The sequence below is a fragment of the Mus pahari genome, chromosome 6 (assembly GCF_900095145.1).
Source record: "Mus pahari chromosome 6, PAHARI_EIJ_v1.1, whole genome shotgun sequence".
Taxonomy (NCBI): Eukaryota; Metazoa; Chordata; class Mammalia; order Rodentia; family Muridae; genus Mus; species Mus pahari.
The window spans coordinates 59,340,473-59,362,445 of record NC_034595.1 but is presented as its reverse complement, the minus strand read 5'-3'; the positions used below and the strand labels follow the sequence as shown (position 1 = coordinate 59,362,445).

Here is a 21,973-nt window from a genome sequence, read left to right as displayed (position 1 = left end):
AAAAGAGCTGACTTCACTATTTTTTAAGAATCTGTAGGATACTGAATCTGTAATGTGAAAAACCAGTGGTAAATATACTACCTGTCCTTAACTTGTAAATATGATTCTCAACCACCTGTATTTCAGTAGTATTTAGAGCACACACAGTCTCCTATGTAAACACAACAAAAATAATATACACTATCTTTAAATAATTTTTATCTACTATTACCTTTTGCAGCCATTTATAATATCAGTGGGCAAATCTAATTAAAGGACTAGAGGCAAAAATAACATGGTCAAAGGAAGTTAAAAAAATATGCCACCATCATCTCAAGTCTGAATTTCAATATACCTTATAGTATCGCTTTGCTTGATGACCAACTTCATTTCATGCCCAGTAATGATGGGGCTGAAAATTCCTACTAGAGGTGTCCTGATCTCAGCACCACCTATACACGACAAGTTTTGGTGAAGTTGGTGTATCAAATATATTGTACTGCCAGTTACACAGCTAGTGCATATTTCTATTACTATAAAAGTCTATGTTCCACCAGCAGTCATACGCACACATCTCATGTTTACCTGTTAAATACAATGTGAAGCCAAATAAAGTGAATGACAGTATCATTTAAATTTAAGCAAACTCTAATGTTTAAACAATGTCGACATTGCCTATGATGTATTTCTTGAAATACAGCCCAGCAGCTAAGGGGCTCATGACTGGTCATAAGCATTGACAGACAATAACCATTCTGGCAAGCACCTTTCCAGGTAGCAGTACAGAACTACGAATGGCCACTCGAGCACATACTAGCTCTTCACTAAATTATTTCTCCTCTACTTTTATTTGGTAAACTTTCCTTTTAAAAAGATTTTTTTGGAGATGTAGGCTGGAAGAAGGGCATTGCTACAGACTGAACCCAGTGTCCTGCACACTGGGAAAGCTCTCTGCAAATCAACTACGTCCCAGCCCTCGAAGGATCTATTTTGAGTCAAACTGCTACCTTTGGAAATCACTCCACTGCTCTGTTCTTCAGTCTTCACTTTCAGTGATAACATGGACACAGCATTTGCTTCTATCACCTTTATACAGTTGTGAAAATTCAGAAAAACGGGGGAAAGATCTTTGAATCTCTAAAACTAAGTCTGATTTGGAAGAGTCACTGAGAGTAAATTCTTTCAATTATTACAAATGTATTCCTAACATCTACACCAGATGAATTAACCAAATTTGACTCTTGTCAAAAAGATTTATTAACTTAAAATAGAACTTCAAATACAGACAAAAGCAACTTTCCATTCAAATTTGAATATATTCAATATACAAGTATGTAAAAGAAAAAATTTCAGAATCTTTATGTTGTAATTTTATTTTTTTTTTTTTGACCTTTTAAAAAGTTTTTGGCACTACAAGGTTCTGTAAAGAATAGAAGTGACAAATTTAAAACACATGAAATCCTTTCCTAATCCTTAAGAACAATATATATAAAGTCTGAAGCAACCAAAGTATGAATACAGCTAATAGAAAATAAAGAATGTAATTTTTTAAATTCTCTCTTTATACAATTCATCAAGGTTAAACAAAACATAAAATTCCCTTAAAAATAGGGTAATAAAATAGATGAAATTTGTATCACTCAATTTAGTGATACCAGTAAAAACTATAGTTCATATTTATATACAAATAATACAGTGTTTAAAAACAGTCTTAGAATTTAAATAAGCTATCTAAACATGTGTTAAAATTTTAAATCAGAACCTGATTTGTTTTGCTTTCCTTAATGTCACTTTTTCTGCTGAGTGTAACTGACACTGAGGTACGGATACCCTTGAGACAGCAGGATTGGCTGGTTGCTGTGGGCTGGCATTACTCTGACACGTTTCCTCGTGGTGGGTGGGGACAACGCTCTCTACAGCGACGTGTGGCACATCTGTCTGCTGGAGACAATGCAGATAGCAGATTGAAGGGTTTGTATCTACTTACCTCAACTCCCCCCTTAAATTTGTTAGCTAGTTACACAGTGTTTTAAAAAATTCACATAATAACAAAACATTTGGAGAAACAAATACAGGTATATGAAGACAGGAAACAAAAAAAGGGCAAGAAACAAGGGAAAGAAACCTCACACATAGAAAAACTGCAATTTTTTTTTAAAACTGACAGGACTTCTTCAGCTTTAGACCTCTGCTCAAGAGATAAACCAAACCGTGGTCAGGGTCCTGCCATCCATTCCATACCAGCGGTTCTCAGCCTTCCAACTGCGGGGACCATTTAATACAGTTCTTCATGTTGTGGTGACCCCAACTATACTGTTTTCATTGCTACTTCGTAACTGTAGTTTTATTTTTGTTATGAGTTAGAATGTAAATATATATTTCCTAATGCTGTTAGGTGACCCATGTGAAAGGGTTCTTTGAAAGAGGTTACAACCCACAAGTTAAGAACCACTGCTTTATACTATCCAAGTGTCCAGCAGTTCATAGATCAGGAAGGTTACTCCCTCTTAAGACTGATCATTTTGAAGTAAGATCTTAGATAAAATGGTCTTAGCCCTTAAAATGTATGGTCTATAATCTTTATTACTCAGTCACAGCTATTAGCAGTAGATGAATCTAATTGGTCCTAGTGTCATTCATGCACTACTTTTACTATCTGACGCAAACACTAGGAGATCTTTACACTTTCCTAAATTAAATTCAAGCTCCTTTACAGAATTTTCAGCCTACCTTCCCTATCTAGCATTACCAATTACAAATCTTTAATATCCACCTCCTTTCTCTAGTATTACTTTTTCTTTTTTCTTTTTTTTTTTTTTTAAAGATTTATTTATTTATTATATGTAAGTACACTGTAGCTGTCTTCAGACATTCCAGAAGAGGGCGTCAGATCTTGTTACGGATGGTTATGAACCACCATGTGGTTGCTGGGATTTGAACTCTGGACCTTCGGAAGAGCAGTTGGGTGCTCTTACCCACTGAGCCATCTCACCAGCCCTAGTTTTTCTTTTTTTATGTCAGAAAACACTCAGTGACATTTTACATGTATTCCCTTAACTAAGATCACCTTCCTTCTTTCTAAATTCTAAGGTAATAAATAATTCTTATAGATGAAATTCAGATAATAGTCCATGATACCTAAGACCTACCTAGGTAGAAAACTAGAATACTGTTACCTTACTCTTAAAACTGGTTTTGGCTGTTTTTACATGCTTTGCTCTCTTATTAATATATGCATTAAGTATGGGCACCGTGCTTTACCTAGTAGTTAAGTAACAAGTAGTGAATATAGTCTAGCATACAGTATGCTGTCTCAATAGATGTTTACTGAATGCATGGATGTTACTCCTAAATCATGGCCTCCACTGAGATTCCCAGCTCAGAAGAAAACCCACCCAGTCTGACTGAGTCATAAGCACTGATACCTTGAGCATAGAAGGGTTTGGGCTGAAATCTTGGATTTCCCTGATGCATGAAGTTTTGATGCAAACCGTAAGGCCACGAAGCTGGGACAAGGGGGAAATGGCGTGGTGCATGTTCCCATGGAATTGGAGGATTTAGTCCTCGAAAGCGTGGCTCTGCATTTCAACAAGAAAAAACAAAACAAAACACATTTTAAAATAGTAATTCAAATATTACTTTATAGTAGAGATATACAAATTAACTGTGTATTATGCTAAATCCAGATACCAAATTTTTCTTAAAGAATCAAGCATTATTATTTATTCAAAGTGTATATATATATATATATATATATATATATATATATATATATATAATATACAATGATATATCTGCTATACCAAAGATAGCTGATCTAGAATTTGGAGGTGAGAAGTCTCCTTATAGTGGCTAACCAGATTGTAAAGGACAGACAGAAGTGATGAGATGAGCATTTTAGAGAAGGATGAGAATGATAAAAGTCTTGACAACAAGAAAGCACTCAAGATCTGGGACCACAAAAGAATTAGCTTCATAGAAAAAAAAGATCAAAGAAGAAATGTTAAAGCTGAGCATTGTAGCAAACACATTCCAGCACTTGAGGCAGAGGCAGGTAGATTAAGGCCATCCTGGGCTATACAATGAATCCAGGACAGTCGGGGCTACACAGATACTCTGACTCAAAAACACACAAATAGTCACAAAACAATGACCCAATCAGCAGGAGGATGAAGAAATGGTCAGGTAGGTGGTGATATACATTTCAGTGAATTTTAATATATCATCCTATAAAACTTCAGATTTTTACCCTTATGTTAATATCAACTAAGCCAGAATCCTATTACAAAAGAAGCTTGTACAAAAAAAGGTTGAGGTACTATGGTTGAAAACTTGGGTTTTGTAATCAAACATATAGCTTCAAATCTGTTTTGAAAATAACTATATCTCTTTTTGGAACCTCAGCTGTAAATGATGATTTAAAAAGTTAAGTGGCTTCCATGCATATATGTGCTTTCCGTTGTTTTTGTTGGTATTTAAGACGAGCCATAGTCAATGATAACTTGGTCAAAGAAGAAATAAAGAAAGAAATGAAAGGCTTTTTAGAATTTAATGAAAATGAGGACAAATCATACCAAAACTTATGGGACACAATGAAATCAGTGGTAAGAGGAAAACTCATAGCTCTAAGGGCTTCCAAAAAGAAACTGAAGAGAACTTATACTAGCAGCTTAACAGCACACCTGAAAGTTCTAGAACAGAAAGAAGCAAAAACACCCAGGAGGAGTAGATGGCAGGAAATAATCAAACTCAGGCCTGAAATCAACCGAACAGAAACAAAAAGAACTATACAAAGAATCAACAAAACAAAACCAGGAGCTGGCTCTTTGAGAAAATCAACAAGATAGATAAATCTTTAGAGAGACTAACCAGAGGGCACAGAGACAGTACCCAAATTAAAAAAATCAGAAATGAAAAGGGAGACATAACAACATATATCTTAAAAATACTTGTTTGTTGAATATTATATTCTATCTTCAGAAACACAGATTGTCTTCCTTTCTTCTCATTGTTACTCCATGATCAACAAATAATACTAACCACCCAACCTTTCCACAACCAAATATAAGAGAAAAAAAGAGAAATTACCCGAATTACCCACTGCACCATTGTTCACCAGGGAATTGGGAGCCACGGTACGAGGCCAGTGTCCATCATGAGAAGAGCTAGGAATTGCCATCGGCCTGGCAGCAGGTTGTGCAAAGATGATGCTGGGATCATTCAAGCCAATATTGCTGGGGGTACTGCCAGGTGCAGAGTGTAGCATCGGGCCGTGGATGGGCCACGATGGGGCAGGGATCTGGAGGGGGTGCATTGGCAGTAACCCCATACTGTGCATGGGTGAATAATGAGCTGGAGGTGACTGAGGAAAATTATACAGGGGCATCTGAACCTGATGAGGGGGCTGCCCTCCCTGCTGCGGTGGGCCAAGCTTAGGCTGGGATCCTGGCTGGGATGGGGGTGGGGGAAGAGCAGATGGTTGGGGAGAATTCTGTGGAAAAGGCTGAGGCTGAGGAGAATAAGATGGTGAATCAGACTGCAAAAAAAAAAAAAGGATAATTTTAAAAATTAAGATTATTAAATTATAATAGTTATTTCATTAGAGCATTAGAAACAACTACATGCTGTATATAACAACAAATAATAAAATCTACTTTTATATGAAGGTAAAATTTTCCCCAAGGTGCTTAAATTCTCTCATGAGTAATGAGTCATAAGCCTTTTTGTTGTTGTTCAAGAAAAAAAGAGAACCCAGCATCATAAACAACATATATCTCCTTTGTAAACTAGAAACTAACACATAAGTTACTCACAAACGCTTTCATTCAGCCCCTCAAAAATTGTGTATACTAGGCATTATTACTAGGTACTGAAAATACAATACATCTGTGCCTTCATGAAGTTTATAAGTTTACTGCACACAGAAATCAGGGAGCAGAAAAAATTTACACAAGTAATTATAATGAAGTATAACAATTGTTACTATGGTAAAGACTGTATAATTAGACAGGCAGGCACAGTAGTGTATTATGTCTGTTGTCTGAGCAGGTAGGAGGATAAAACCGGACAACTGGGTTACTTATTGAGACTAATTCTCTCTACATAAAACGTGGCATTTATAGTATACAATGATAAACAGAAACACCTATCTTCCACTTTTGAAGGAATGTAGGGATCAGGATTAAATAACCTTTAAACTGGGACTAAAATAAAAAGCAAACAGAAGCAAATCTGGTAAAAGTAAGAAGATAAAAGGAAAATATATTTAACAACAGAAATATCATGTCTGAAGGTCATAGAGTGCAGTTTTGAAGAGGTTTGGCGCCTATAGATTCGTTTGTTTTGATGCCTGGCCAAAGAGAGTGGCACTATTAGGTGCAACCTTATTGGAGTACGTGTGGCCTTCTTAAAGTGTATCACTGTGTAGGTAGGCTTTGAGGGTTTCTATGCTTGGGCTCTGCAGACTATGTCTGTCTGCCTGGATGCTGCCATGCTTCCTGCCAGGCTGATAATGGACTGACCCTGTGAAAATATAAGCCGGCTCTAATTTAATGTTTTCTTTGTAAGAGTGGCCATAGTCAAAGTGTCTCTTCACAGCTGTAAAACCCTAACTAAGAAAATGGACAAGAAAACATGTAACTGCTTAAAGTAACTGAAATCTAAGAGAAGTTAAATAGTGAAGGACACAGCTAGGGAATAACCTATATGAAGCTTAAAAACTAAACAGAAATAATGCCAGGAGGCAGGCAGGTGGATCTTGGTGAGTTGGATGCCAATCTGGTCAATACCCAGAGAAACTGTCTCAAGAAACAAAGAGCCGGAGAGATGGCACAGCTGCTTAGGAGCACTGGCTGCTCTTCCAGAGGGCCTAGGTTCAATTCCCAGCAGCCACATGACAGCTCACAATTGTCAGTAACTCTAGTTCCAGGGATTCTGCCATCCTTACACAGACATACATGCAGGCAAAACACCAATACACATAAAATAGAAAGTAAGCCATGAAAAAAAAAATATACAATGATCAGTAGGTATGCCTGCCAGCTTCTGGATTCCAGGCCACCCAGTTCTTCTCTCCATTATAAAACAAGCAAACAAAAACAGAAACAAGGAAATGAGGGCTCCTGTGCTTTACATATCATATCATTTATGCAGTCTACACAAAAGTAGTACAAAAACACTGAAAATTTAAACCACACTGGAAATATAATCAACTTGCAATTTATAATTTTTCTGATTTAATAATAATGAAAAAACTTTTTAAAGAAAACATTGATGGAAATAATGAAAAGAGTGTGATAAAGTCTGAATTCTCATTTGGTACTCTGCTCTTTTACACGTTTTATTCTCTTTCAACAGATAACCATATGTGAGGGGATAAGAATACACACAAAAGTTATTTGCATGTCTCAGCATGGTGACATACACTTTCAATCTCAGCACTCAGGAGGAAGAGGTGGAGCTCTAGACCAACCTGGACTACACTGTGAGCTCTAGGATAGTCAGGGCATGAGATTGGAGGGAGAAAGAAAAAAAGAGAGAAAGGGAGAAAGAAGTTAAGCTGCAGGCAAGTAAAGGACTATGAAGCTACTACCCTAGTAGCAGTGACTTCCCAACATTACTTAAAAACAACAATGACTGCATTAGAAAGTACCTAAAACCCAGGCAGACAGGCACACCTGCGAGGGATTTTTTTTCTACTTGCCCTCAATCTAACTATCTACACTGAACCATTTCTTTCCTGGTGCTAGAATCTACATCTTTGAAATTCCAATGTGAACTGAAAACTGGCTGCTCTATAGGACCTCCTTGGAGCTCTAGCACCAGAGTGAGACATCTAGTCCCAAGGACTCAACAACTACCAGATCCTTGGCCTTTCTGTCAGGAGAAAGCCATTACTGGATTAAGCAGACCACAGGCTGTAAGCCACTCTTAATAAACATAAATACACACACACACACACACACACACACACACACACACACACACACACTCACTCACTCATATTCATTCTATCAATTCTGTTCCAAAGACAATCTTGACTAACACACTATATGTACAAAGAAATCTGAAAACAGTTGAAAAATTCAAATTCAAAGAAATGTTCTGAAAAAATAAAGCTACTAACTAAAGAGCATATACTGAGTAAATGAAATACTGATTGCAATAAATGAATAGTCTTACACTTTAGTAGATCTATCAATCCCCCTTTCTGAGACAGGGTCTTGGTACCTGGATCAGGTTGGCTTGGCTTATAACTCAAGATGTTCCTGCCTTGATCTTCCAGGCATCTCTATCACTGTCCCCAGCTCCCAACCCTTCTTTTAGTAAAAATCAACAAAACATATCACAGTGGTGTAATTTTATCTTTTTTAACACTATACATAAAAAAATTGTTTCCCTTCCTACATTTAGTCATTAATGTCTCTAAAAGAGGAAAATAAAATTGAATTTATACTAGCAAACTAGGTTCAGCAACAAATGAAGAGTATGAAATGTGAAAAAGAACATTTTTCAACATTGTCTATTTTAGTAACAGTAACACTTTACTACTATGCAAAGTTAATACCTAATCCTACATTATATATTAGTTATGTTATTATAAAAATGAGAAAGCAGGCCCATGTAAATTAAGCAGGTATAACATTAATATTAATAGGAACACAAATGTTACTTTAACTTATGGGCCTAGCAAGGACAATTCTGCAAATTATCATGTGATCTTCAATATTACACATGGTGTGATGGTTGGTTAACTGTTGTGGTAGGTTAAATAAACTCATGTGTGTGAATGCTTGGCCCATAGCGAGTGGCATTATTAGGAGATAAGGCATTGTTGGAGAAAGAATGTCTCTGTGGAGTGGTCTCTGAGGTCTCATATGTCCAAGATAAGACTAACATGGCAGTTTCCTTCTGCTGCCTACAGATCAAGATATAGAACCCTCAAGGCCTTCTCCAGGACAATGTCTGCCCACATGCCATGATCATGGTATCTTTTGACAACAATAAAACCCTAAGACAACTGTCAACTTGGCAGAGTCTAAGAATCTGGGGAAGATGGGTCTCTTTCTGGGGAAGCCTACTGAGTCAGTACCCTTTTCTTGGCCAGGACCCTGGACTGTATAAAATGTGAAGAGGGTGAGTGTGCATTCAGCCCTTTCTAGTTCCTTTCTTTGGATGTGATGTGGCAGCTGCTTCAAGCTCCTGCTGCCTTGACAGACTGGACTTAGAACTGGGAACTAATATAAATTCTTTAACCCTTAAGTTGCTTTTGATGGCATATTTAATTATAGCAAAAGGAAAAGAAAATTGTGTTCTCTTCCTGTCAAACTCATTCATAGGCAGATTACTTACACATTCTGAAGACTGTCTAGTCCTTATGGACTGGTCACTCTGTTGCTGCGCTGAACCAGCCACCTGCTGAGCATTGACAAGGTTACGGACCAGCTGGGCTGCTGAGAGAAGACATCACAGAAAAAAAAAAAATCAAGATACAGAAAAAGCAGGCAGGCAGGTTGTTTCGTATCTACTATCTCAATGTGTGAAGCACTAAGGCAGAAGATTCTGTGAATTCAAGACCTGCTCTGCCCAGTGAGTTCCATGCCAGCACTGGGTAGAGTATGAGACTCTGTCTCAAACAAACCCCGCAGGAAAGTAACAGCAACAAATAAACAAACCAACATTAATGAAGATAAATGGCATTTATTTTTGTGGTACTGTGGGTTGAACACAGGATTTCCTATGTAAGGCAAGTCCTCTACACTGAGCTACAAAGCCTAAATTCCAGTGTCTTAGCAATTAATTGTCTATAAATTTTATCTAGCTATACTTTTTAAAATAAGACTGGCATTGATTACAGAAAGTACAGTAGTATACACATAAGCAATAGATATAGATTTCTCAGAAGAGCAAACTTGTGCACAATGATTATTTTAGAGAAAGATGTGTACCACTGCTCTCTAGCCCAGCCACATGCTGAGATCAAAGCCAGGCATTGCATATGGACTCTTATCATTGTCCTGTATCCTCTTCCCCTTGGTTTTTGTTTTTAAATTTTTATTAGAATTTATTTCATGTGTATTAATGTTTTGCCCACATGTATGCTTATGCACCAAATGCATGAAGGCAAGAAGGCGGCACTAGATCTCCTGCAGCTGAAGTTGTAGGCAGTTGTCCATTCCCTATCTAGGATGTTGGAAACTGATCAGGTCCCCTAGCAAAGTAGCAATTAACAACTGAGCCATCTCTCCAGGCTCTTAACCACCTGATTTTTGAAACACAGTTTTGTTATATATCCTATGCCAGCTGGGTATTTCTCTCTTAGGGATAGTGGGCTTAAAAGATACTTTCCAATCTCTCATATAAATTGTTTTTTTCTTTTTTCTGAATTTTTTTTTTAATTTGACACTGTAGAGCATCATTGTAGAGCCTTATACATGGAAGATTTGTATTCTTACTGAACTAAATCCCTAGCCCAGATCACTTTAAAATTAATACCTAAAGCCAGGTATTATATATCTGTAATTCCAGGGAAGCTGATACAGGAAGACCACACATTTGAGGTCAGCTTGCATTATATAGCATAAGTGTTCCCAAAATGAAGTATACTAGTACTGTGGCTGTAACTCAGTAGTAAACCATGTGTTTAGTGTGTACAACAGCCTTGGTTTTATCCCTAGCAACAAGCAAATTAACATTTGCAACTATCATTTTTATCTTTTCTTACCTGCCACACTACTATTCCTCTGGCGGGCCATCTTGACCTCTGGGCATTCGCGGCGAACATGTCCAGCATCTCCACATATGAAACACCTAAGGTCTCGGGAGTCAAGAAGGTCTCGGGAGTCTTTTTCTTCTTCATTCCCTTCCTTCTCTTCTTCACTGTCTTTCTTCTTTAGTCTAAACAGTAAACTGCTGATACCAATAATGTGGAGCCAGGAACTTACAAACTGATGATTCACAAAAACTAGACCATATATAATGAAAAACAGACTAACATATACATCTCTATGCTGTTATTTTTTTAAAAATAAGCTACTTCTATTAATAGCATACCTAAATCATATGACAAAAATTAAGTATCATAGTCGTTTTATGACATTATTTATTTATTTAATTTTTGAGAAACAATCTCACTATACAGCTTGCATATAGAATCCACCAGCCTCCAGGTCAAAGATCTTCCTGCCTCCACCTTTCAAGTACTGGGATTAAAGGGGTTTCCACAATCCTCAGCCACATGAAAAAAGTTTAATCTCAAGTTTTAAACTTCTAAGATCTTTAGAGATTGATACTTATTGCTACTTTAAAGACCAGAGGTTTAGAGAAAATAAGCACCTTACCTAAATTTAATAACTAACAGTGATAGAAGATAGAGCTTATTCTGTTTAGTAACTTCCAAATGCATGAATCACATACACATCTTTTCTTCTGTTATTACTCTTGTTTTTTGTTTTAGATTTGTTGTTGCTGCTGCTGTTTTGAGACAGGATCTTCCTATTGCATAGGTCTGTCATTCACACAGATTTACCTGCCTCCTCTGCCTCTGCCTCTCTGCCTCTCTGGCTCTCTGCCTCTCTGGCTCTCTCTTCCAAATGCTGGGATTAAAAACGTGTCCCACCATGTCCAGACCAACAGATATATCTTGAGGTGGTATAGAGGACATGTATTTCTCACTGCATGTAATATACAGATACAGCCAACATGTGGCTCTCTAGGATTCAGTTTACTGTACTTATGAACTTATTAACTATGAAGTTCTTTTTTCTTGCTCATAGCAGTTCCAAAAACATAACATGTTTCAATAAACATTTCTATTTTTAAAAACTGAGTGAATAAACAACTGATATAAGAATACCATTAACATAAATTCCTCTCAGATGAACACTTATTTACTTAAGAGCCAATTAAAATCTTTGAACTTAAAAAAAAATTAAACTTTCATAATTAAGACATTTCTGAATAAAATTATAAATACAAGTTAGTCTCACATATACTTTCCCTATAATGTTAATAGAAAATGATTTGCCAACCTTTTCCTTTTGGGACAGTCTTTCATGTAGTGACCTATTTTTCCACACACACGGCAACAACGATCATTAGGAGCCAACTCTCCATCTGTTAATACTCTTGAATCAAAGAAGTACTCCTATAGAAATAATACAATTTTATTATTAAAAAATGTAAAATGTCCAAAATACAAAGATTAATATGAAAAAAAAGTCCTAACATTAATGAATATTTCACTGTAATTGAAAGTTTGGGCAAAAAAAAAAAAAAAATTTAGAATTATGCCAAGGGGTGGTGGCACACATCTTTACCTAGCACTTGGAAGACAGACAGAGGCAGGTAGATCTCTAAGTTTGAGGCCAGCCTGGTCAACAGCAAGTTCTAGGAAGGCCAGTCATACAAAGAGAAACCTTGGCTTAAAACAAAAATAATTAATTGATTTAAAAAATTAAATTATAAAGTCATAGGTGGTAACAGAACTAATACTTTGTATCCACCACATTATACAGTACAATGTAGAGAGGCTACAGATAAGTGGAACCACAATAAAGTAAATATTATTTTCAACTACAATTTATGGAAAAAGAAACTGCACCTCAGAGATTTAAATCATTTGCACATGGCAATGAAACTGGCTAGGTTTCATATGAAATATTTAAAGTTTTCTCTGTAATGATTACAAAGCTCATGCTTTCTATTAAACCATGCTACTCCTACAAAGAATTTCTAGTCCAGCTGACTCAGAGCTCTGTTACACAGAAAAAGCCCAGTTCAAAAAAACAAAAACAAAAATCCCCCGCCACCACCCCAACCCACAAAAACAAAAGGAATTGCTCTCCTTTCTAAATGACTCTATATAAAGAAATCATCTTGCTTAATTGGATTTGCAATTAAAAAAAAAAAACAACCATGTGTACGGGTATCTGACCATGAGGTTACATGGACCATGTATATGCAGGAGCCCAGGAGGCAAGAGGAGGGCATCTAGTCTGCTGAAGCTGGAGTAACATGGGGTTGTAAGCTGTCCATGTGGGTGCTAGGAATGGAATTATTTAGTGCTCTTAAGGACAGGGCCATCTCTTTACCTCTGCAAATAGCCTTTGAAGAATATGTAATATTTAATATATATATAACATGGAATGTACCTGAGAAGGCTAAAAGGCATTTTCCAAGCCTCCACACTAAGCTCATTTCTCTTTTCCTAGCACCTTGCTGAACCTTGTCAATGCTTGGTTTTTTCAGAAACACTAGTCTATTCTAACAATAGCTATACTCCTGGAAGCCAAAAAAGCAAATTTGCTGCCAATAAAACCTTGTGAAACATAGAATAAGAGTAAGAAATACCAAAATAAGATGGTAATAAAGATAATTAAATATAAAACAATGGTCAGTATAGAAAAACTGAAAACCATACATATTTCTGGTATGACTATAAAACAGCAAAGCTAAGTTAACAGACACACACGCACATGAATAATCAATGAAGCCAGTAATTCTACTTCTTGGAGTAGTTTAATGAAAACATAATCATGAAAAAAATTGCCCATATATTCATAAAAACACCGCTCATAACAGCTACAGCACAGAAGCAACCCAATTAAACAACTAACAAATGGATGATTAATATAGTATATTTATATAGTGGAACATTATTCAGCTTTAAGAAGAAATAAGGTATTGACATGCTACAACATGTATGAAACATAAAATTATGTTTAGTGAAAGAAACCAGGACCAAAAAGATCACATATTGCATGATTCTAACTGAACAAAAAGAGTAAACTAGAAAAAGGCTAATGGATTAAGAATAAGAAAGAGGAACTCTCTTGGAGCCTCTCCTATGCTCAGGAGTTCTTTCTTACTTTCCATAATGAACCTCTGCTTCCTCTTCTTAAAGAAGAGGAGGAGGAGGAAGAAGAAAAAGAATGTGTATGTGAATGAGGTAGGGGAGGAACAACTAGAGAGATGAACCTGTAATTAAGAACAATTACTGCTCTTACAGAGGACCAAATTTCAATCTCAAGTACCTACATGAAGCAGCTCACAAGTGTCTGTATCTCTAGCTACAAGTGGACTTAATGTTTCTGTTCTCCAAGGACACAGATACCCAAGTGTACAAACCCAGACATCAGTCAGCATGCATCCAAATAATTAAAGTGCAAAATATATCTTAAAAAAAAAAAACAACAACAACTCAGCCAGGCGGTGGTGGTGCAGTCCTTTAATCCCAGCACTTGGGAGGCAGAGGCAGGCGGATTTCTGAGTTCGAGGCCAGCCAGGGCTATACAGAGAAACCCTGTCTCGAAACACACACGCACACACACACAACTCAGAAATAAAAGTAATATACATTTTGTTGATATAGTTGCCAAATATTCAGCATAGTGAAAAGCTCTGAATTATACTTTATCAGAATTATACCTCAACAAGAATTTTTAAGCTATCATGGTAACATGCGAGCAGGTAGCCAAATGGCAGAAAGAGAGTCTAAAAAATGAATAAAGAAGCCCAAAGTATTACAGCAAACATGCTTAGAATGGACACAGAAATAAACTCAGGCAGACTTAAGAAACCGAATGACAGAGGTCCTATAAGACTGACATCCATGGACTAAAGGCATGTACTGTACCACTATGTATAATTATACTTCTGTTTTCTACAAAACACAGGAACAACAAATAAACAAACAAAAAACAGCCAAAAAAAATTCCATCATTTTTCTAGTTGTTTAAGGCAGAAACAGGCATCATCCAGGCTGTTCTTCTTTATCTATCATTTCTAATTAATCATCTGGCTGTGGCCATTCTACTCCTAAATGATCTTCAATTCATGTTCTATTACCGCGCCATTAGTGACCTAGTTTTGAGATTTGAAATATTATGAATATAAATACTTTAAGACATTTAGGTGATAGGCAACATGAAATATAATACAAGAATTTGCATAATGAAAAAGCAAATATTTGCAAAATTTTATATTTTTAAGAAAGTCAAAATATGTAATTCACTGATTAAGAAGAATGTAATTGGGGCTGGCGAGATGGCTCAGTGGTTAAGAGCACCTGACTGCTCTCCCGAAGGTCCTGAGTTCAAATCCCAGTCAACCATATGGTGGCTCACAGCCGTCCGTAACGAAATTTGATGCCCTCTTCTGGTGTGTCTGAAGATAGCTACAGTGTACTTACATATAAATAACTAAATAAATCTTTAAAAAAAAAAAAAGAAGAAGAAGAAGAAGAATGTAATTTTATGAGTGGGTGTGTAGAGAAAGTAATTTACTTGATGTTAAAAAGATAGTGTTTTATATTAAGATCCATAGCAAATATTCATCTGTAATCCATCTCTAACAAGAAGGAAGAAAAAGGAAAATAAAATAAAGTGGGTCACCAACAACTTGGGTGGGTGTGTCTCTGACTTGGACCCTGTTGCCTGCCTTTGGATCCCTTTCCCTAAGCTGGGCGGCCTTGTTTGGCCTCAGTGGGGGAGGAGGATGCACTTAGTCCTGATGAGGCTTGATGTGCCAGAGTAGGTTGATAAGAGGCAGAGTGGGATGGGGGCTCCCTCCCCTTCTCCTCTAACTCAATGAAATTTGATTAAAACAAAACATAAAACATTTACAAAAAACTTAATTATTTCTTTATGTGAGTATCTGCATGTATGTGTGCACACCATATGTATGCTGCCTGGTGCCCATGGAGGCTAGAGCCCTAGAACTGACAGACAGCTGTGAGCTGATGTGGGTGCTGGGAACTGAAGTCAGTTCATCTACAGGAGCTATTAATAACTATTGAGTCATCTCTCCAACCCTTTAAAATAAATTTTATAGGATGAGAGATTACAAGTAACTAAAGATATAATAAAAAGATTATCAAACTGTTCTGAAAGTCCAGTTGAGGGTGGCAAGTATTAATTTATAATTATACTAAACATTAGAAATTGTCTAGCTTTATGACTCTTTTCCCATTAGTGTTATTCAAACACACAGACAAATCATTCCTGGAGTTAGTATAAGGTTGAACATATATGAATAACACAGGATAGTCGGCACTATATAGTAAGGAAAAGTATGAAACAAAAAGTAGACAAGTTCAAATGGGAAAAGAAAATGGAGACATAAGACAACTGATGGATGAGGAGAAAGTAGATTACTATATATTAGCGAACCAAATGGTAGAAAAAAATAAAGTGGGAATGAGAAGAATAGAAAATATACAGTTGGGGGGGAGGGGAGGCTTTCTGAGATAGGGTCTCATGATAAAGCCTATGCTGGCCTCATGTTCACCAGCTGACCTTGATCCCCCTGCCTCCACTTCCCAATGGCTGAAATTAAAACAGTGAGCCACCAAATGCAGCATAGCTATCTTTCTGGGCAATCTTACAAGGATATAACATATTTAGTCATAAAAAAGATGTTAAGTGTAAGCATGAAAGTGAATGAATAGTTCCTGTAAGTGATAATACTGATATAACAAAGACAAAGGCCCAAAAGAAAATAAATGACAGTAAGTTATGAAATACCATATACTAAAACTTAAAAGAGAATAAAATATTTTAAAAGGATTAGCAAGCTCACAGACTCCTCTTTCTAAGATTTACTTTTCTTTTATGCTTATGGGTGTTTTGCCTACATTAGACTCCTCTTACAAGTATCAAAATAACATTTAGTTTACATGCTCGATAAAAGACAAAACTAGAGATTTTTCTATCTACATAACTAGTTGTAATGCACTGAATTATAAAAAATTAGAAAATCTTTTATTCATAAGGTAAAATTAGTACATTTAAGTTAACTAAGGTCTCATAGAGTATTTTGTACTGTGCCCTTTGATTATAAATTTCCTATTAAACATGCACATAGTCAAAATTATCATAATTTCCAGGTAAGATGTCACTAAATATTGTACTGCTAAGCCAATTAATGGATTAATGAAACTACTATGTTTTTCCTACATCATTTTGTGTTTCAAAACTTCTGAGTTTTGAAATCTCCTATTTAATTATTGCCAATGTAATTATTATTTACTATTACGGAGATGTCCAAGAGGAAACGTGCTCTGCTTTTCTTACCCTGCCATCAAAAAGAAGAGTTCTAAGACTGGATTGACCAAGTTTCTAGGGACATTCATATGTAAAGACAAATAAATAGGTATTCAAGTTTTTTTGTTTTTGTTTTTGTTTTTTTTCTGTTCAAAGTCTCTTCCTCTAAAACTGAAACCTCCTCTTGTCTCCTAAGCAATAGAAAGCAAGCAAAAGCTGAGTGAGACCAAACAGCAATGTGTGAAAACAGCAACTGGGGTCAGAAAAAGGAACCTCAGTCCCTGCTGTCTAACCCAGTGCACTACAACCACCAGTGCACTACAACCACAGCAGGTTTTAAGCAGGAGTCGTACTAAGTTCATATTTCAGATTTTTCTTTTCTGTCAATTTCAGAATGGGAAAATATGCATCAGAGGTTTTGCTCCCTTTCACTCTGCCATCTGTAAAAATCGAAATGTCAATGAAGTTCTACAAGAAAAAGAAAGAAAATAAAATTCTCAAATATAAACTTACAGCTTCTCTGCCAATGAGTGGATAAAAGGGGGTACCAAAAAGTTTCCTTCCATTGATAAATGCCTTCATAATAAAATTGGTCACTGTTGAAGAAAGAAGATAATAAAAGATTTAGACACACTTACCAGAAATTTGAATGCACATATTTTCTACATTTAAAACTTACTTTTTCTAGAAACACCAGCACCAAGGTTATGATTCAAGTCAAAAGGATCTAGAAAAGAAATATTTGTAAATTAATATTTACAAGTATTATGCCATAAAGTAGACTAAACAGGAGTCTAATGCTATATACTCGCAAATTATCCAAGTGAGTGAATTATCCTCTTAAAATTAAGTGATAGAAAACAAGAGGTTGACTCTTTTACATCAGCTTTCCCTGATAAATTTTTGTGTTCTTGAATTGAAAATAATGTAAACCCAGATACTAATGCACATGCCAGCAAGATTCTGCTGAAGGGACCCTGATATAGCGGCCTCTTGTGAGGCTGTGCCAGTGCCTGGCAAACACAGAAGTGGATGCTCACAGTCAGCTATTGGATGGAACATAGGGCCCCCAATGGAGGAGCTAGAGAAAGTACCCAAGGAGCTGTAGGGGGCTGCAACCCTGTAGGTGGAACAACAATATGAACTAACCAGTACTCCCTGAGCTCGTGTCTCTAGCTGCATATGTAGCAGAAGATGGCCTAATCGGCCATCATTGGGAAGAGAGGCCCCTTGGTCTTGTAAACTTTATATGACCCAGCACAGGGGAAGGCCAGGGCCAAGTAGTGGGAGTGGGTAGGGGAGCAGGGGTGTGAAGGGAGTATAGGGAACTTTCGGGATAGCATTTGAAATGTAAATTAAAAAAAAATAAATTTTTTAAAAAAAGAAAATAATGTAAACAACCACCTTCAATTGCAATGCATTTAGAAGTCCACTGCTTTTCAAAAGTGGTGAGCAGCTTCTTCTGCCGAATACTGATCACATACTCCTTAAAATCAAACTCTTCTGTGTAGAAGCGAAGTAGTCCTAGCCAGAGCTCTCCTAGTGACTCTGTGTTCTTGCCAAGTGAGGGTAAACGCTTTTTCTTCAGTTGACAAAATGGGAAGGGAAAGAGAAACATGGGAAGAGGAGGGTAAGGAAAAACAAGAGAAAGGATACATATTATTAAAAATATAAAAAAATAAACAAGTAAAATAAAGTATGCATATTCTAATGCCATCCAGTATTCTATAATGTAGTAATTATACAAAAATTACCAGCTCTTCTGTTTTATCAAAGAAAAAGGCATTCCATCCATCAACCATTCTCTGCGGAATCTGCTTCCCATCAAAGATCTGCATAAAAAATATTATTATTAGACTTTAAGTTATTCAACCTAATGACCTACAAGACTTCGGATCATTTTAGGATTTATCTATGAAAAACATTAATGAATTACTTCCCAAGGAAAAACATTAGAATGTTATAGTTTGATGCCAAGTAAGTGATTAATGAAATATACCTAAGCCAAGCTGAGATTCTCCATATACATTTAATATTATTTACGGCTTNTTAGCCTATCAAAATGTATTTGTATGCATATGTATGGATATCTACAGCCCAAAATTAAGTAAAATAAAAGTTAAACAAAAAAAGTTCCATTAAGGGATTATAAATGTAGGCATACAAAAGATAATATTGATTCTATACCCAAAGAAAACTGGTATCACTGTTCCTTAGTACCTTTAATCACTTACTAATATAAGGCTAAAATGTAATTGCTTAAATATCAGGTATGCTTAATGGAAAATTAGGTACCTTTCCCTGGCAGGTTTATAACAAATTATGAATCCTTCTCATTACGTGGCATATTGTGGCCTCAAAATTGAAATCCTCCTGCCTCAGACTCCAAAGCACTGGATAATAGACATATGTCACTATATCTGACTAAGAAATACTTTATGAGAAAAAAAGCATCCAACAAAATTGTATCTAAAGTGTTTTAGATACAATTGACAAAATTACAATTGTAATTTTATGATTTGCTTTCCTTTTTATGCGACAGGGCCTCATTAAGTAGCCTAAGCTGGCCTCAAATTTGTTATGTAGCCAAGTATAACACTGAATTTCTGATCTTGCTTCTAGCTTCTGAGTACTAAGATTATAGGCATATAACACAATGGCTAGTTTATAATATTAGGGACCAAACCCTCTGTAAGCTAGACAAGCATGCTACCAACTGAGCTGTACACCCAGCCCTTGTGACTTGCTTTTCTTAAAGAGGATTAATAAAAATGAACCAACAAAGTAGAAAGGTATACATTATTGCTTCAGAGTCAGCAAAACTAAGTTTTAGTCTCAGGCTTACACATAGATTCTGTTCAAGATAATTATCCCCATAAGCCTCCATAAAGTTAACCCAGTAAAATAAAAGTTTACACAAGTAGTCTATAAACTGACTTTTTGAAAAGGTATTTATTTTATATTTACTAATGTGGATATGTGTATGTGCAAGTGAGTGAAGAAGGATGCTGGGAATTGAATTTGGGTTCCCTGCAAGAGCAGTAAGCACTCTTAACCGCTTAAGTCATCTCTAGAGTCACCAAATTTATTTTTAAAAAGAGATGTATTCATTTTTATTTTATGTGTCTGCATGTGTGTTGTTTGCATATATCTGCACCACATGTGTACCCAGTATCTGTGGGGACCAAAAGGGTGTGTGATCCTCTGGAACTCAAGTTAGAGATGGTTGTTAGGTTTCATGTGGTTGCTGGAAATTGAATCCAGGTCCTCTGGAAGAGCAACCAGAGCTCTTAACCACTGAGCCATATCTTCACCCCCTAAAAATTTCCTTAAATAATTACATTTACTTATTCTGCATATATGTGCATACCACTCAAGAGCATGTGCCATGACAGATATCATACATGTGGTCAGAAGACAGCTTGCTCCTAGGAGTCAGTTCTCCCACCTTTTTTTAAGTCTCAGAGATAACTTGTTTTTTCAAGTTATCAGGTTTAGGGACAAGGGCCTTCACCTGCTGAGCCATCTTGATGGGTTCCCTAAAAATGCAGCCTTTTTGAAAACTCAAATGTGAAGCAAATAAAAAACAGAAGTATCTTATTAATTTTAATTTATTAGTTTTTATTTATTTTCATATATATTGTGGTTTTTTTTTTTTTAAAGACAGAATCTGCCTATATAGCTCTCAATGACCTAGAACTCCCTATGTAGACCAGGTTGAACTTGAACGTAGAACTACCTGCCTCTGCCTTATAGTTCTAGAATTAAAGGCATATGCTACCACCCCTACCTCCAGCCCAGGTACAAAACTGTTTTAAACATGAGACAGCTTTTCTTTTCCTGTCTTTACCTCTCCAAACATACATGAAATAAAACCCAACAGTGTTTCAAATCACTTGATAAGTTAATCTATGGAAGCCTTACCAAAGGGCAAGTGGTTTACACTCTTGTATGTCTGGCATCTCAAATTTCGTTCTTAGGTTTAACTTTCTTGTGGTTAAGAGAGCTACAGCCTAAACATGAAGCACAAAACCCCACTAAACCAAAGCTTATCATAAACAGATTGTTGACTGAATACATTCTGTATGGGTTGTGTTTGTTTTGGTTTTTTTTTTTTTTCACAATTGAGGAATAAAACGTTATTAAAATAAAATAAAGAACAAAGACCTGTCAAGTGCTGGGACATCATAGCTTTCATGGTTTTTACTACTTCAACCATATAAGATAACTTCCTTGATATTTTATTCACAAGCAATAAATTTCACACACTTAAAATTTTGTGGTTCAGTGGGTTTTGGCATATGTAAAAATATGTGTGACTTTTACAATAATCAGTTTTAGAATTTTTTTACTACTTAAAGAAAAATCTTTTACCTCTTAGGTATTATTTACATAGCCCCCATTCTGTATGTTAAAGATCAAATTTGCAAAGATTAAACTAATTAAGTATCTTGGGAACACATATATATATAATTTAAACATATACAAAAACCTAAAATTGTTCAATGCACATTCTGTTCTTTTCTAAAACAAAAACAGCAAAGACTTGGGAGAGATGGCTCAGCTGATGAAGCACAGGCCTCAGAGAACCCACATAAAAAGCTGGGCATGATGATATATGCTCCTGTAATCCTATTGACTGTGTAACAGGACGCAGACAAGACAGTGATTCTACAACTGGAATTGAAAACCAGTGGTAGAGTATTTGCCTAACATGCACAAGGCCTGTGTATATGCTCTCAAAAAAGTAACAGTTGTAAGAGGCAGAAGTAAAAATTTTATCATATAAGATTTAGATGTTAAGGATAGGGATGGAGTACCATGGTTGGTGCTGCTTGCTTAACATGTAGGAGACCCAATTTCAATCCCTAGTACCAAAAAAAAAAAAAAAAAAAAAAAAACCAACAAACAAAAAAAAAAACCTCCAAAACCCCAAAATCCTATTTGTATAA

The 21,973-nt window shown here is 36.1% G+C and overlaps 1 protein-coding gene across 7 annotated transcripts in view; it reads right to left on the bottom strand.

Moving 5' to 3' along the window:
• Positions 1-1,218: 1,218 nt before the first annotated feature.
• Positions 1,219-21,973, bottom strand: part of Tut4 (terminal uridylyl transferase 4) — a 128,268-nt gene continuing 107,513 nt past the window's right edge. For 3 of the 7 annotated variants that reach the window (XM_029539463.1, XM_029539461.1, XM_029539464.1), the window contains exons 21-30: positions 18,776-18,853; positions 18,426-18,603; positions 17,701-17,748; positions 17,535-17,617; positions 12,009-12,124; positions 10,703-10,890; positions 9,331-9,431; positions 5,068-5,515; positions 3,405-3,557; positions 1,219-1,920 (exon numbers count right to left, since the gene is read on the bottom strand). In XM_029539463.1, the coding sequence (XP_029395323.1) occupies positions 1,850-1,920; positions 3,405-3,557; positions 5,068-5,515; positions 9,331-9,431; positions 10,703-10,890; positions 12,009-12,124; positions 17,535-17,617; positions 17,701-17,748; positions 18,426-18,603; positions 18,776-18,853 (1,464 nt within the window). In that variant the 3' untranslated portion in view covers positions 1,219-1,849. The remainder of the gene's footprint in view (positions 1,921-3,404; positions 3,558-5,067; positions 5,516-9,330; positions 9,432-10,702; positions 10,891-12,008; positions 12,125-17,534; positions 17,618-17,700; positions 17,749-18,425; positions 18,604-18,775; positions 18,854-21,973) is intronic. The other 4 variants (XM_029539466.1, XM_029539465.1, XM_029539467.1 and 1 more) reach the window with 4 other exon arrangements.